Source organism: Cygnus atratus, chromosome 5 (assembly GCF_013377495.2).
Source record: "Cygnus atratus isolate AKBS03 ecotype Queensland, Australia chromosome 5, CAtr_DNAZoo_HiC_assembly, whole genome shotgun sequence".
In the NCBI taxonomy this organism is placed as follows: Eukaryota; Metazoa; Chordata; class Aves; order Anseriformes; family Anatidae; genus Cygnus; species Cygnus atratus.
In genome coordinates, this window is record NC_066366.1 from 25,925,597 (window position 1) to 25,938,908 (window position 13,312).

Consider the following 13,312-nt stretch of genomic DNA (forward strand, 5'->3'; position numbering starts at 1 on the left):
AAATTAATTTAATTGAACATATGACCATATACATTATGATGTAGAAAACTACATTTTCTAATTTTCAGATGAAGAAACCTTATCTATTACTCTTTATATGGATGTTCTTCAAAAAAGCAAAAAAAAAAATGTTTTATAAGCTTTTCTTTAAACTGTCTTACAGCTGGTTTACATTTTATATGAATAGAGCAAAACAATCTCAAAATGTATGAGGATAGAAATGAAACAAAGAAAATACTGTAGTTAGTATTTTTCATATAGATATGTGATATCTTTACAACTAAAAGTTTTAACTGCTAAAATTACCTTCGTTGATATAAAGAGTTCCATAGCTAACACAAATAAGGTTAAAAGCAGATACTTCAATCTCATAAAATAATGCAGTAAACAATATTTATTATTAAATATTTTATTATCTATCCATAAATCAACGTATCTTACTTCTTCCCATATGTTGCCTCCTCAGGCCTAAGTAACGAATAGATGTTCAGGCAACAAAAGCATTTAGATTTCATTGGCTTCTTAGTATACTGCATTCAATAGCTTAGGTGATGAAAAGGTTCTATGACACTGAAACATATTTTTACTACATTAAGCAGTTAATCAGTTATTACAATATTCTGTAAGACTCTGATTCAATTAAATGTTGACAACAATTAAAACCTCAAACAGAAGACTGGGTAAAAGTTCAACTGAACTCTTTCCTGGAAGCCTACATAAATTTTCAGAAAGTACACTACTTCTTTGAAGTACAGATGCTTTTCTCTATTTACTATAATTCCCAGATCAATAACATCTTTGACCAAAAATAAACTGTTAGAAAACACAAGCAAAAAACTTACTATTTTTGTGCATTTTCCAAACTGCTCTCTTCTTTTTTACATTCTTCTTTAGCTGCCAATGAAAAACAGTTCAAATATATAAATTACTCCCATAATGTTTTAGAGATCCTACATATTTAACATTTCTTACATTCAAAATTGGATAGGTTGTACACTAAATATAATGAAAGTGGTAAAAAATTACTAATTTTCAATTTTTGTTTATTTCTTGTACCTAAATGTATGCGTAGCAATAAATGTATGCGTAGCAATAAGGTGTATTGGATTTTAAAAGTCATTTTAAATCTGATACTATAATATATAGAAATAGATATTTATCAAAATAAAAACCAAATAATTAGACTTGAGTTTCAGATTAAAAAAAAATCATTAAATTGCTGTATATTCCTTTATTGCTGCAAAAACTTACATATTTAAATCCATTTTTTCAGTGCTAATGATTGAAAGTTGATGAACAGGTACTGAACATAGTTAACACCAAGTGTTCCATATAGCTATCACATTTTGTTCAGGAAGTTGGTAAATAAAAACACATGTACTAAGTTTTAAATGTATGGTATGTACATCATTTTTTGAAAAAGAAGCCAAGAGTTTGAAATACAGTCAGTGAATGTGAACCCCTCTGTTACAGAGTGCTGACACTTAAAGGGATTCAGTTTTCAAAGGATGGGCATTCTCTGCTTTTGAAAATGTTTCCTGAGCTGGATACTCAAGCAAAAGCATTTTTTTTCCGAAAATGTTGATCTATTCTTCTTAATTCCATATACAGTATAGTCAATTTAGCTGCAGCAGAATACTACATACGTAAACAAATTACTGAAGTGGTGAAGTTATTGCTATTCCATAACACAAAAATTCTTTAAGTGCAAATGTTAATACAAACAGAATTCAGACATGGTAATGATACAAAATGAAGAATTGTATCTTCATGCTGCTTAGTCTACAGGAGTGCATACACTGGTTGGAATACAGTTACAGTTATAAACTATTTTTTTTTTCATACAAGGCCACTGATCCAATTTCATGACAAGGGTACCTTCACAGAGATCCACACTAAGCTAAAATCACTTAAAAATGGTTTACTTCACAGCACTGCTGCACATGGACAAAACAAATTAATTTCTATACATATATTGAGTGAATGTGTTGTAGATACTTATTTGATTATTTCATTATGGCAAAAGTAGAAACAATGTTACGTGTCCTGTGTCAGGAAAACAATGAATTCTATACCATTATATTATCCACCTCAAATCTTGGTGGCAAGACAGCTATGACAGCAGGTCTCTTTTATGTGTTTGTTTCAGGCTCCTGAGAAATTCAACTAAAGTTAATCTACTATACTTAATTCATTATTTCCACAGCTCTTACATATTTTTTTATCATCAAAAGTAGAAAACGTGAGAATTCTGATAGTTCATCCTGATACAAAATTAACTACATATAGAAAAACAAAGATGGCTAAAATCTGAACTATGTATAAAACTGTATGCTTTATGATTACACTAATAATTTCTTTCCTGTTGTTGAGGAGATCAAAAAATGTTAAGTAAACCAAAATCTCCACATAGCTACATTCAGAGCTACAGCAGAAATCCAGTATCCTCAGTTCCCTGATACAACTGCACATAAGCAAGAAGACAATAACAAGGATAGCATGATTATAGGCTTACAGTTAGGTGGTAAGAACCCACTTTGATTATAGGCTTATAGTTAGGTGGTAAGAACCCACTTACTGTTTTTTAATCTCATAAGAGCAGAGTAAGGGAAGACAGAGGAAAGACATTTTAATTTATTATAGAAATTGGAAAAAAGGTGTGACTTCTAGGAAAGAACTTGCATAGTTTACATTAATAGGACAGCGTGTTTGTTTGCACACCAACATAAGGGAAAAGAGGAAGCAAGAAAGTAACTGTATTATATGTATGACTGTTTTCCATACCTTTAGCTATAATCATGTCTACCCAATAACTATTTAAAAGCATTACTTTGAAATTAAGATGTTGAGACTCAGACAGTTTTGAAACACGATGTAGAGATGTCCACCTCAGATTAAATCTAACCGAAAGCTTGAATCTCTGTTGTATACATAGTGGCATTAGCCTCTGTTATTTCAATCTACAGATCCAATCCTACTGCGCCAAATCACAATATAGATGTAGATGTACATTGCAAAATACAGATTTTTTAATCTGCAATTTTGTAATGTGTACAGATTACACATAGGTCCTTCAAAATGACTTACCATAAACTGTATCTGGTAAGGTGGCACCCTTCTGTCTGCCCTCAGTCATTAGGCTTGACCACCTTTGAAAATAAAGGGAACTGCCAAATGTAGTTTGCTGTCTAGTCTCATCTCCAAATGCAGCTTCTTAATATGCTCTTCTGTTTGGGTTTGGTTAAGATACTGAATAAAGTCACAGACCCTATCTCATGACTAACAGACAATGTTAATGAATATGTTTTCTTCTAATACAGATATGAAAACCAGGATCAGTGAAGAATTTTTATCTTTTTACAGACAAGAGTTTTGAAAGGAAAACATCTACTGACAAAATATGCAGCTCTAATATGCTGTTAGAATAATCTTTTGCAATACAAACAACTATAACAAAACTTGCCTTATTCATCCTGCTATCTGTATCTAGCTAAAAGAAAAATAAAATAAATGGAGTACAATCTTATGAATTTGCCTTATGAACCCGAGATATTTCTAGCAACTTCTTTTTACTAAAATACAGAAGTAAGCATTTTAAGAGTCCTGATCCTGTAACAATTCTAAGAGTGAAACAGTACTAGAGTGAAGTGGTAAAAACAAAACAAAACAAAAAAAACACTTTATTTATTTATGATACATATTCTACTTGCTGAGGATAAAACAGCATGTCAAACGCTATCTTGAGAAATTACAAGAAAATATTTATTTTTAATGCTTCTAATAAATGCACAGCAACTCCCAGCTACAACAGAACCAAGATCTCTTCATACATCTGGCTACTAAGAAATAGTTCCCCAAAGAACAAAGGAAAGTAAATATTGGATAGTGACACAGACTGAACACTGGAGAAGGCCAGTAAACAAAAGACAAAAGCAGAAGGATGAGACAGCTTGCTCTAAGAGTGGAGGGCAAAGAAAGAAAAACGTGTGGACACAACTGTGTAAAACTATGAATTACACCTGGCCTGCTAGTCAAAACTTTTAACACCAGGTGGAAAAGTCTTCTGGCGTTTCTCTCTGATACTAAGTATATGAATGCATGTAAGAAGAATAATTCACGCAAATCTACTGAATTAGTTGTGCCCATTACACCCATTACAGCTTTTTCATTTTTCAGTATCTTATTATTTTCAGAATTAAAAGATCTTGTGCATAACTTTTTATAATTTTTACAGACATTCTGGAGCAATGTTCAAAATTATGAGAATGACCAGAGAACTTGCAGTTATGGTAGAGAAATCAGAACTCTTAGTTTTTTATTTCAAGGCTGAGTTAAATATGCTTCATGAACATTTAGAGACTAGCAAATTAATGTGTTTTTTTTTTTTTTTTGGGGGGGGGGGGTGGGGGAAACGTTACCCTAAAACAAGGCATTTCATTTTTTTTTTTTGTCCCAAGTAAGGAAATGGGTCTTTTCTGACTTTTCCAACCAACCACACTTACATTAAAACAGAATCTTGGATAAGACATAGTCACAGAAAAGAAGCAAAAACAAACAAACAAACAAGAAACCAAAACAAAAAGAAACAACCCTAAACATGCAAAACCAAACCAAATCCCCTAATGATATTCCTCTCTGAACTTTATAGAGCTTGGACAGTGAGACAAAAGACAGGACATTTCCTAGGCACAAAAGAACTCACATTCATTATTAGTCAAGACTAAAACCTCTTAAGCAGTTAGGCCGGAAGAGAGCCAAAAGAAGAAGTCCACCCATAATTTGTGAAGATAGAAATGTATTAGCCCTTTAAACAAGGGTTGAAGAAGAAAGGTGTATACCCAGAGAAGCTCAGATTGAGTTCTCTTTCCAAAGTGCCAGATGTAACATTCTGTGCCATCACTGAGGTAAGGAGAACAAGCAACAAGCGTTCTAATTTTCTTGGTCTTTTTAAAGCATGAAGATATGCCACCATTTGATAACAGATCCAAATCTCTTCGAAATTATGCATTGCAGGTATACTTGGATATCAGATGTTGAGGTCAGAAGACTCTATAGTTAGAAGTACGCCATATATGTCTCCATGCTCAAGTACAATCATCATACAATCATCTGACCCATCCCTGGGAGTGTTAAAGGCTAAATGGGATGTTGAGCAACCTGATCTAGTGGGAGGTGTCCCCGCCCATGGCAGGGGGGTTGGAATTAGATGATCTTTAAGGTCCCTTCAAACCCTAACTATTCTATGATTCCGTGATAAAAGGGAAACTTCTTAACAACTGTATTTAATAAAGGACTGTGCAGGGTGAGAAAAAAGGTCAACAAAGGCCTTCTAGATGGATACAGAGACTAGAGAGGATCATTAAAAAAATACAGATGTTCTGTTTTCGTACAAAATTCTAGACAGGCTTAAAATCCTAAACACTATAGTAATATAAAGAACAGCAGGTTCTACAGTAGGATGGATTTAGTCTCCCTTGTTTTTGCTTTCAGTAGAACTATTACCAGTGAAACCTTCAAAACAAACTTCATTTTTAAGAAACCCTTTATTCAAGACATCCACTAGGTGTAAAGTCTGGGGAAAATGAGAACTTTCTCTTCCCTTTTAACAGCACTACCAGACACCACTCTCCTCCAAAAGAGTGTGTATAAGTGTGTGTATGTATGTATATATATATTAATATAGCCAAAGTGTTCAGTCACTTGATTTTTCATGTTAAACAATCTGTAGTTTTCAATGCAGTATGAGATTTTATTGATTAGATGATGATAGCAGAACCACATGCATGTTGCTAACAACTCATGTTCACATGCTAACAACTCGTGTTCACAACCTCCATTCAATCTTTTTATTATTAGTGTTATCTTACTGGCTAGAAAAAGAAAGGGTGCTGCATAAAAAGGCAATCATTAAAATACATTGCAAATTACACAAGTGAACAATCTGCATGCTGTAACATATGAAAATACATTTCATTACCTGACACTGCCAAATCTCCTTTCTTGAAATGTGAATTTTAAAGGAATGAAATAAAAGGAATAGAATTTTTTAAACAAATTAACAGGTATCAAGTGCAAATAATAAAATATTTGTGGACATACACATATGAATGCAAGAGAATGTAAAATCAGAAAATGGAAAGAAAGCCATAATCTGTACTGCATTTTGAAAACATGAATCAACTGACAAGAATAAGTATAGTACTGAGAATGAAATTGGGGTTTTGGAATTGCTAAAGATATGGACATTTCTAATTTTGTACCATATGCTATTGGGATAAAATTTTACATTTCATAAAGACTGAATGCAATTTCAGAATGGTTCATTTGCTTTCAGAAAACACATCATAAGCATTGCTAAATAGGATATAAAAGTTCTCAGAAATGGTGCTTACAGAAAAAAATGAATTTAGTTATTTCAGACACTTATGCTTTTCATTTTAATGACTGAAAGCCTTTCCCAATAAATTTAAAAGATTTTAGCAAACTATGCAGTGTCAGAAATCCTAAAGCACATGTCTGTTCTGTTGTAGGAAGAAATATACTCATGAAAAATCTATGTATCTAGAGCTATGCATAAGGACTGAAGTTTCTACTATTTCTGCATTATTATATGTTACTTCTGCATTATTTCCATACAAAATAAATCTTACTACTTAAGAATTGACTTCGAACATAAATATAGCAAACAGGAAAGAATATGTAGTGTAAGACATTTTCCAATCTAATTTTGATTGTATTCAATTTCAAATTTGAAAAATTCATACTTAATATGACTACAATTTGTTCCACTACAGTTCACCATTCTCACGCAGGAGCTTTTCTGTCTTATAACAACAACAACAAAAAAATCACCACAAAACCTTAAGTGTTCTATGTACAGAGTTCAAGCAACTGATTTTTCTAATATGTATAATTTGATTAGCTTTCTTTAGCTAGTCGCTAACTTCTAATTTGCTGTCTTTATGAACTCCCGAAATTTGACAGACAACCTGGAAAGTACATGTAACTATTTCATTGTATGTCTAATACAGTTTTTCTATTCCAGCATATTAGAATCAACAGATCTTTCTTTTATGGTATCAGTTAAGCAAGGAGGTCTGGGAGCAATCGAACAAATGAAACTTGGCCTATTATTGATCTGCATTTTAGAGTTAGTTCCCAGATGGATTCATTAACGTTTAATTAAGGGTTGAGTTCATGATACAGCCTTTCTCTCCCTGGAAGGCTAATAGAGTCACTCTTCTCTATTTAGCCACATATTTTTATTGAGATTTTAGAAGCTTAATATCTTAGGACCTCTAACTCTGCCACATTTGGTCAAAATTGGCCAGTCCATTAAAAATTATTGGCAAGGGAACAAACAACAGGTGGCGTGATCACATTTGCCTTGTTTCCTTTACCTCTTCTCTAAATTAGAAAATGTCACATTTTTAACATAGGATTTGGCTATGCATATTTTTTTGGACGGTTTAAATACTGGTATAGACATCTTAAACCCTTTCAAAACAATCTTCAGAACACTTGCTGCCATGAGGTCTTAATCATGTTTCCTTGAACCAGTCCTTACAAGTTTATTTTCCTTTGCAGTGGTACAAAAATTATTTTTAACTAAGAAACCCACATCCAATGATGAAAATGTACAACTGTTTCTATCATACAAAGAGTCTCTGTGCAGTCTTGGAAAGTTGCTTAACAAACAAGGTTCCCTATGAGCAATCAGAAATATTATTTACCAACCTGTACCTTAGGTACTGGCAAGGACTAATTAATTAACATTAAGTGCACAGAAATTGTTGAACATTATAAAATGTTCAGTATTTTTGATGTTACCAAAGCTTCACAAACTGTAGATGTTGGTATACGTACAGAGGCACACAGCACCAGCAGAACACACTCAAGCAACACATTCAAGGAAGTGTTTATTATCATAGGTAATAAAAAACTAGGAAATTATGTTTTCTTTTAAAAGTGATCATGCTGTCTATAAATTTCTCGGAAAAAATGTTGAAGGTCATTTTACCAGAATGTCATAACCAACTACGAAAATAAAACATTTTATGTGTATTTACTAAAGCCCTACATTTCTTAAAATGTATTTTTCTTAGCTCAACACTTTTACTGTATTCTGTGAGAGTAGATTTTAAAATTAAAGCTGTTTTTTTTTTTCAGTTAGCTTGTATAGAAAAAGTTCACGGTTTCATTAAAATTAGAATTATTATTAGCCTTACTTTTCCTATGTTCTGCAGTTATTAATTAGAAAGCAAGAATTAGCACTACATTTTTCAATTTATTCCAATTACATTATTTGAAACTGTATTCTGTTAAGGTGCAATTAAACCATTAATTTCTCATTCTCCCATATGTGTGGTATTAGAGAAGAAATAGCTTTTAAAGCCTTTTAAAACTCTGAAAATATATACTAATTCCAACTTCTATTTAATAAATTCTTATGTTGTACTGTAATTCCAAATGTGATTTTGCAGATTACTCTTTGAGATGACTAAATGTATCTAAACAGTTTACAGAACTGGAAAATTAGTTCTAATCCTTTCAAACTGAAGAAGGTTAAATCCAATCTGTTCTGTGTTTGAGAAAACTAAATATGCAGCTTTTCTGTAACTACAATCTCATATTGTAAGCAGAAATAAAAACTTATAGGATCAGTAAATTTTTATAACAAGGACAATATTTTAAAATACATGTAGAATGATTGTTTAAAGCAACAGGAATCAGGTCTTCTCAAAAACATGAGAGGGATAAAAAAAAAGTTAATTAGATGGTGAACCAACAGCTAATCTGCTGAGTAAAGAATGAGTAATTATATAAAGAGAATTAAACTAATTTCAAAAAAGATTGTGAAATTTGTGGACTGAAAGCTTTCAGGAGAGAAAAGCCATAGCATTGCCTCCTCCTGTGGAATGATAACAATGATTTATGAAGCTAAATTAATTTCCACTGATTGAGCTCACTAAAGATTGGTTTCACATGATCAGCTAAAGTACAGCAATGCGTGATGTGTAATGGCCCCACATGTCTGAACACACTAGGACATGCTCTTCTAGGTGATCCAAAGGATGGGGGTAGGGGGGTTAAAAGCTGCTGCTTTGTTTTCCATACATTTTCCCCTCATTAGGATACACTCCTTCTGCAAAGTAAGCTACTTCTGGTGGTCAGGAGCAAAGTCTCATTGTAAATGCACAGCAGGATAGTGGCAAAGCTGAGATTAATTCTCCATAGATTTATATAGACCTTTCTCACTGTTGATTGCTTGTACTGTTTCAAAGGTGTGTATGTTGCCTTTTTTATTGCTGGTTACTGACTTTATTCCAGCATATGGTGGTTGGCGCCATGACACAAAGTGAACATTTTATACTAGAATTAAAGTGGATATTCGACAGTTTCTGTCAGAAAGTTCAGAGAAAAGAATTTGTGAGACAAGATTTATTGCATATTTTATATGGGACACATCTGTTTCTTTGCTACGTTTTTGTTTAAAAAAAAAAAAAAAAGCAATGTAGGCTCTTTAAGCAACAAAGACTGTCAATAAAAAGCATGAACAGAAAAACTACATTATTGAGAATGAATTTAATCGTTCTAACCTTCTAAAAATGTGCTGCTTGGAAGTATGATGGTCACCTTCCCTTTTTTATTCAGCCACATAGACAGGATGGGGGCAGGGAACTTCAAGCCCAAATTGATTATCGACTACATTTGAGGATAAATCAAATAGGTAATCTAGGTATTGATATCAGATATTCATATTTAAAAATAAGTGAAATATTAAGGTAGATTTTACCTACTAATATATTTTTAGCTTCTGTAGCAGCATTTCAGTGAGGTGGAATGTGCCAAATGAACACTCCTCATTTTGAAAATTTCTTATATATTACAGGTTAGGTATGGTGGGTAAAACTCTATACAAAGGTTTATATAGTGGGTATACCTCTATATTCTGCTCTATATAGTGAGCAAACCTCTCCACATAAATCCACATAACATCACTAAACCTGATGCAACTTGGTCTTTGAAGTTTGGTGTTTTAGTCTTCATCGTATTTGAATCAAAACTGAATTTGGAGAACATCTAGTAAGATCTGGTTCAAGAAAAAGAGAAGTTGTATATGTAATAGAAAATATATATAAAAGAGAGAGAGAAATTTCAATAAAACTTGGAATTTTTAATTAACAACCTTCCCGTTTAAAAAGGTTCATATTTAGTAAGAAATCCTAAGCTTCACCTTGGGAAATATGAATCGGTACGATTCAACCAAACATCACACACACAAAATAAAGAAATTCTGTTTAAATCACCTATGTTCTGTGAAAATTCATGTATATCTAATTTAACTTCTACTTAAAGAACATGTCAATAGAAAAAAATAACTGTTGGACTACATTCATTCTACACAAATACTTATGATAGATGGTTAAAAATACTATAATCACAAGTATTTGTGTAGAATGTATGTACATAAGCTAAATGATTTTCTAAACAGAAAAGTAGTAATTTCCCTTTCAAGATCATGAAGATATATCAAATGATTTCATACTACCAATGTATTTAATTCTTGCTTTTAACTCAAGGTTATTCTACACCTTAGATTTAAGTGGGAAAATTCAGCTAGCTATTAGTTTTAAAGACCTGTAATTTGAAACAAAATGTAAAAAAAAGGAAGCAAATTTAGACCTGAAATATTTCTCCTTCTTGCCACAAATAAAACACAGCAGTAAATAGCGTATTTTAGGCTTCTGATTTTAAAGATTCTTTTGTTAGGATTCTTTTAAATTGATGTTTTTACAAGAAACAACAACCTGCTTCCCAGTACAAGGCATATATATTGCTGAATTTGCCTTCTTTATGATAAACATAATATAATATATAGAATATATACTAAATAAATATATACTAAATAAGAATATATATATATATATAAAAAGAACATCTAAACTTCTAAATAAAAAATTAAGCAAACTATTCTCCTTATGGGGAAAGGATGAAGGGAAAAGTAAAGTATGCATGACCCACACCAGTTGGGCCATTTTATGTACTCCTAGAAAGCACTTAACATGATGAGAGAAATGAGAACAGTATACAAGAGAAAAATTCTTGTGTTTGCTTAATTTAAAAATGGGAAAATAACAAGAATTATTTTTACATCTACCTGATCTATTTTTAAGCTTGTTTATTTTCTGTTGACCTCTATGCTGGCTGTATATATATATTTATTTATTTTTTTTTTACCTCAGAGTGTATGTAAACATTTCTACATTGTTCATGTTCACCCTCATGTAAAAGGAAATGAATATTACATAACAGGACCAGGGAATGTGAGGGCAGCTGCTCAGCCCTTTGCAGACTTCCTTTTAGGTGTACCTCTGGGCCTTTATTACTACCTTACTGTTTATTAGGTACCTTCTGTCTCTTACAAGTTGCTTTTACACAATAATAATAGTAGGTTGATGCAAAAGACAGAGAGAAGACTAGAAATATATGATAAATTTAACTGAAATCATAAAAATGAGATAATTGCAATTTTCTACAAGTAGAAGGGGTTAATAGTTGATAGCTGAATCAAAATGGTAGTCAAATAAAACTTCAGCTACAATCTTAACTAGTAACAGACAAAAAACTATTTCTGGGAATGATAATTAACACAAACCAGTATCATTTGTATCTAAACTCATCCTGATGTAATAACCCAGTCATAATGAACTTAATTTCTCGTCATTTATTTCTCCATTAGGACAAGGAAAAACAGACTTACAAAATTATGTATATGTCATGATAGCAGAGCTGTTTCAATCAGTTCATATATTAAGAAAAAAAGAAGACTACTGATTTCTCCATATTGGCTAAGATGTCCACAAAGCAACACTATAACTGCTCTTCACAGGACAAAGGCAGTGAAATTGCAATGGTACCTTTTTAAATATTTTGCCCTGGCACCCGAAGTATTTAGGCACAAAGATATTACTAGAAGTTGCAAAAAAGTGACCTTCTAAAATCAGACTTTTCTTGCATTTATTAGAAGTCTGTCTTCTATTTCAGTTAATCTTAAAACACTGTATCATTCACATGTTTTTACTCCTTCATTCTCCAATTTTGATAGTTTAATAGTAATCTGGTACTTTGTCTTTCAACTAGCTTCAAATTTCTGAGAATTGCTTATGAACATAGAGACTGTTAATTTTGTTCTCAAAACAAATGGTCTTGCTAAACCCTGCTTAACAAGTTTGGGTGTCAAATTAATTTGTCTTCTCGTCTTAGAAAGAAGCCTCGTTCTGATGTCTATTTCATGTCTGGCCTACAGATGTTACCTGTTATCATTGCTTAACAAAGAAAAACACAGTTTACACGAGAAGAGATTCTAATCCAGAGAGCTGCAATTTCCTGCTGAAATTTTCAGCAACGAGTATTTGTATTAATCATGCAAAAGCATTAAAACAGGATATTGATGTGTTTGCAAAGGTATGAAACATGATTGAGAAAAATGATCAACATACTAAAACTACAAAAGTCTACAGAGAAATTCTACATAAGTGCATATCAGATTAAGCATGTTATTGTCCTAATTAGTTTGTGTTACAGTAGCAGGGAAGGGTATTTTCAAGCTTAATCCAAAGATTATGGTGTGAAATGAAAGAGGATATGGGGCAAACATAAGGTGAAGGTTACCAGTGAGTATTATTGGCTTTTGAGAGCGTTTGGGCCGTTCATTATTTAAATAAATGCATTAATGTCTTCTATCCTATCCTTTCCATTTATTGACTCTGCTCTTTTCCTCATAGTAATTTCTTCCATCTATGAGTAAACTGCTTACATAGGATATATAATCTAAAATAATTATAAGTATCTGTATTTCCCACCAAGGAAAGCTTTCACAGGCATTTAAGTTATATTAGTTCACTGACTTTCAATACCAGCACAAATAGGATAAGACAAGAACGTAAATAGCAGAACAAATCGAGATAAACTGCATGCTAATGGAGTGACACTGCAGTGCAGACAATAATGACACGAAAAGATATGAAATCATGCAGAAAATTCATTATAATATAGTAAAGAAGAAAGCAGCTGGACTAGAAGAGTCCATGGAAAACTAAAATATAACCTGAGATTTGGTTTACCTATATGCCTATGATACAAGTACTGGAAGAAATCTACACTAATTGAATTGAAAATAAGGGGTTTGATGAGAATTTAAAATATTAGATTCCAGACAAGCTGATAACAATTATGTAAAGGAATCAGTGATTCTAGGTATACATTTTATAACAATCACATACATCACAGTTTTTTGTATTAAATCAAG

The 13,312-nt window shown here is 32.2% G+C and overlaps 1 protein-coding gene across 1 annotated transcript in view; it reads right to left on the minus strand.

Moving 5' to 3' along the window:
* Window positions 1-13,312, minus strand: part of FMN1 (formin 1) — a 141,561-nt gene that overhangs the window by 23,952 nt on the left and 104,297 nt on the right. The window contains exon 14 of the mRNA XM_035539549.2: window positions 843-894. Coding sequence (XP_035395442.1) covers window positions 843-894 — 52 coding nt within the window. The remainder of the gene's footprint in view (window positions 1-842; window positions 895-13,312) is intronic.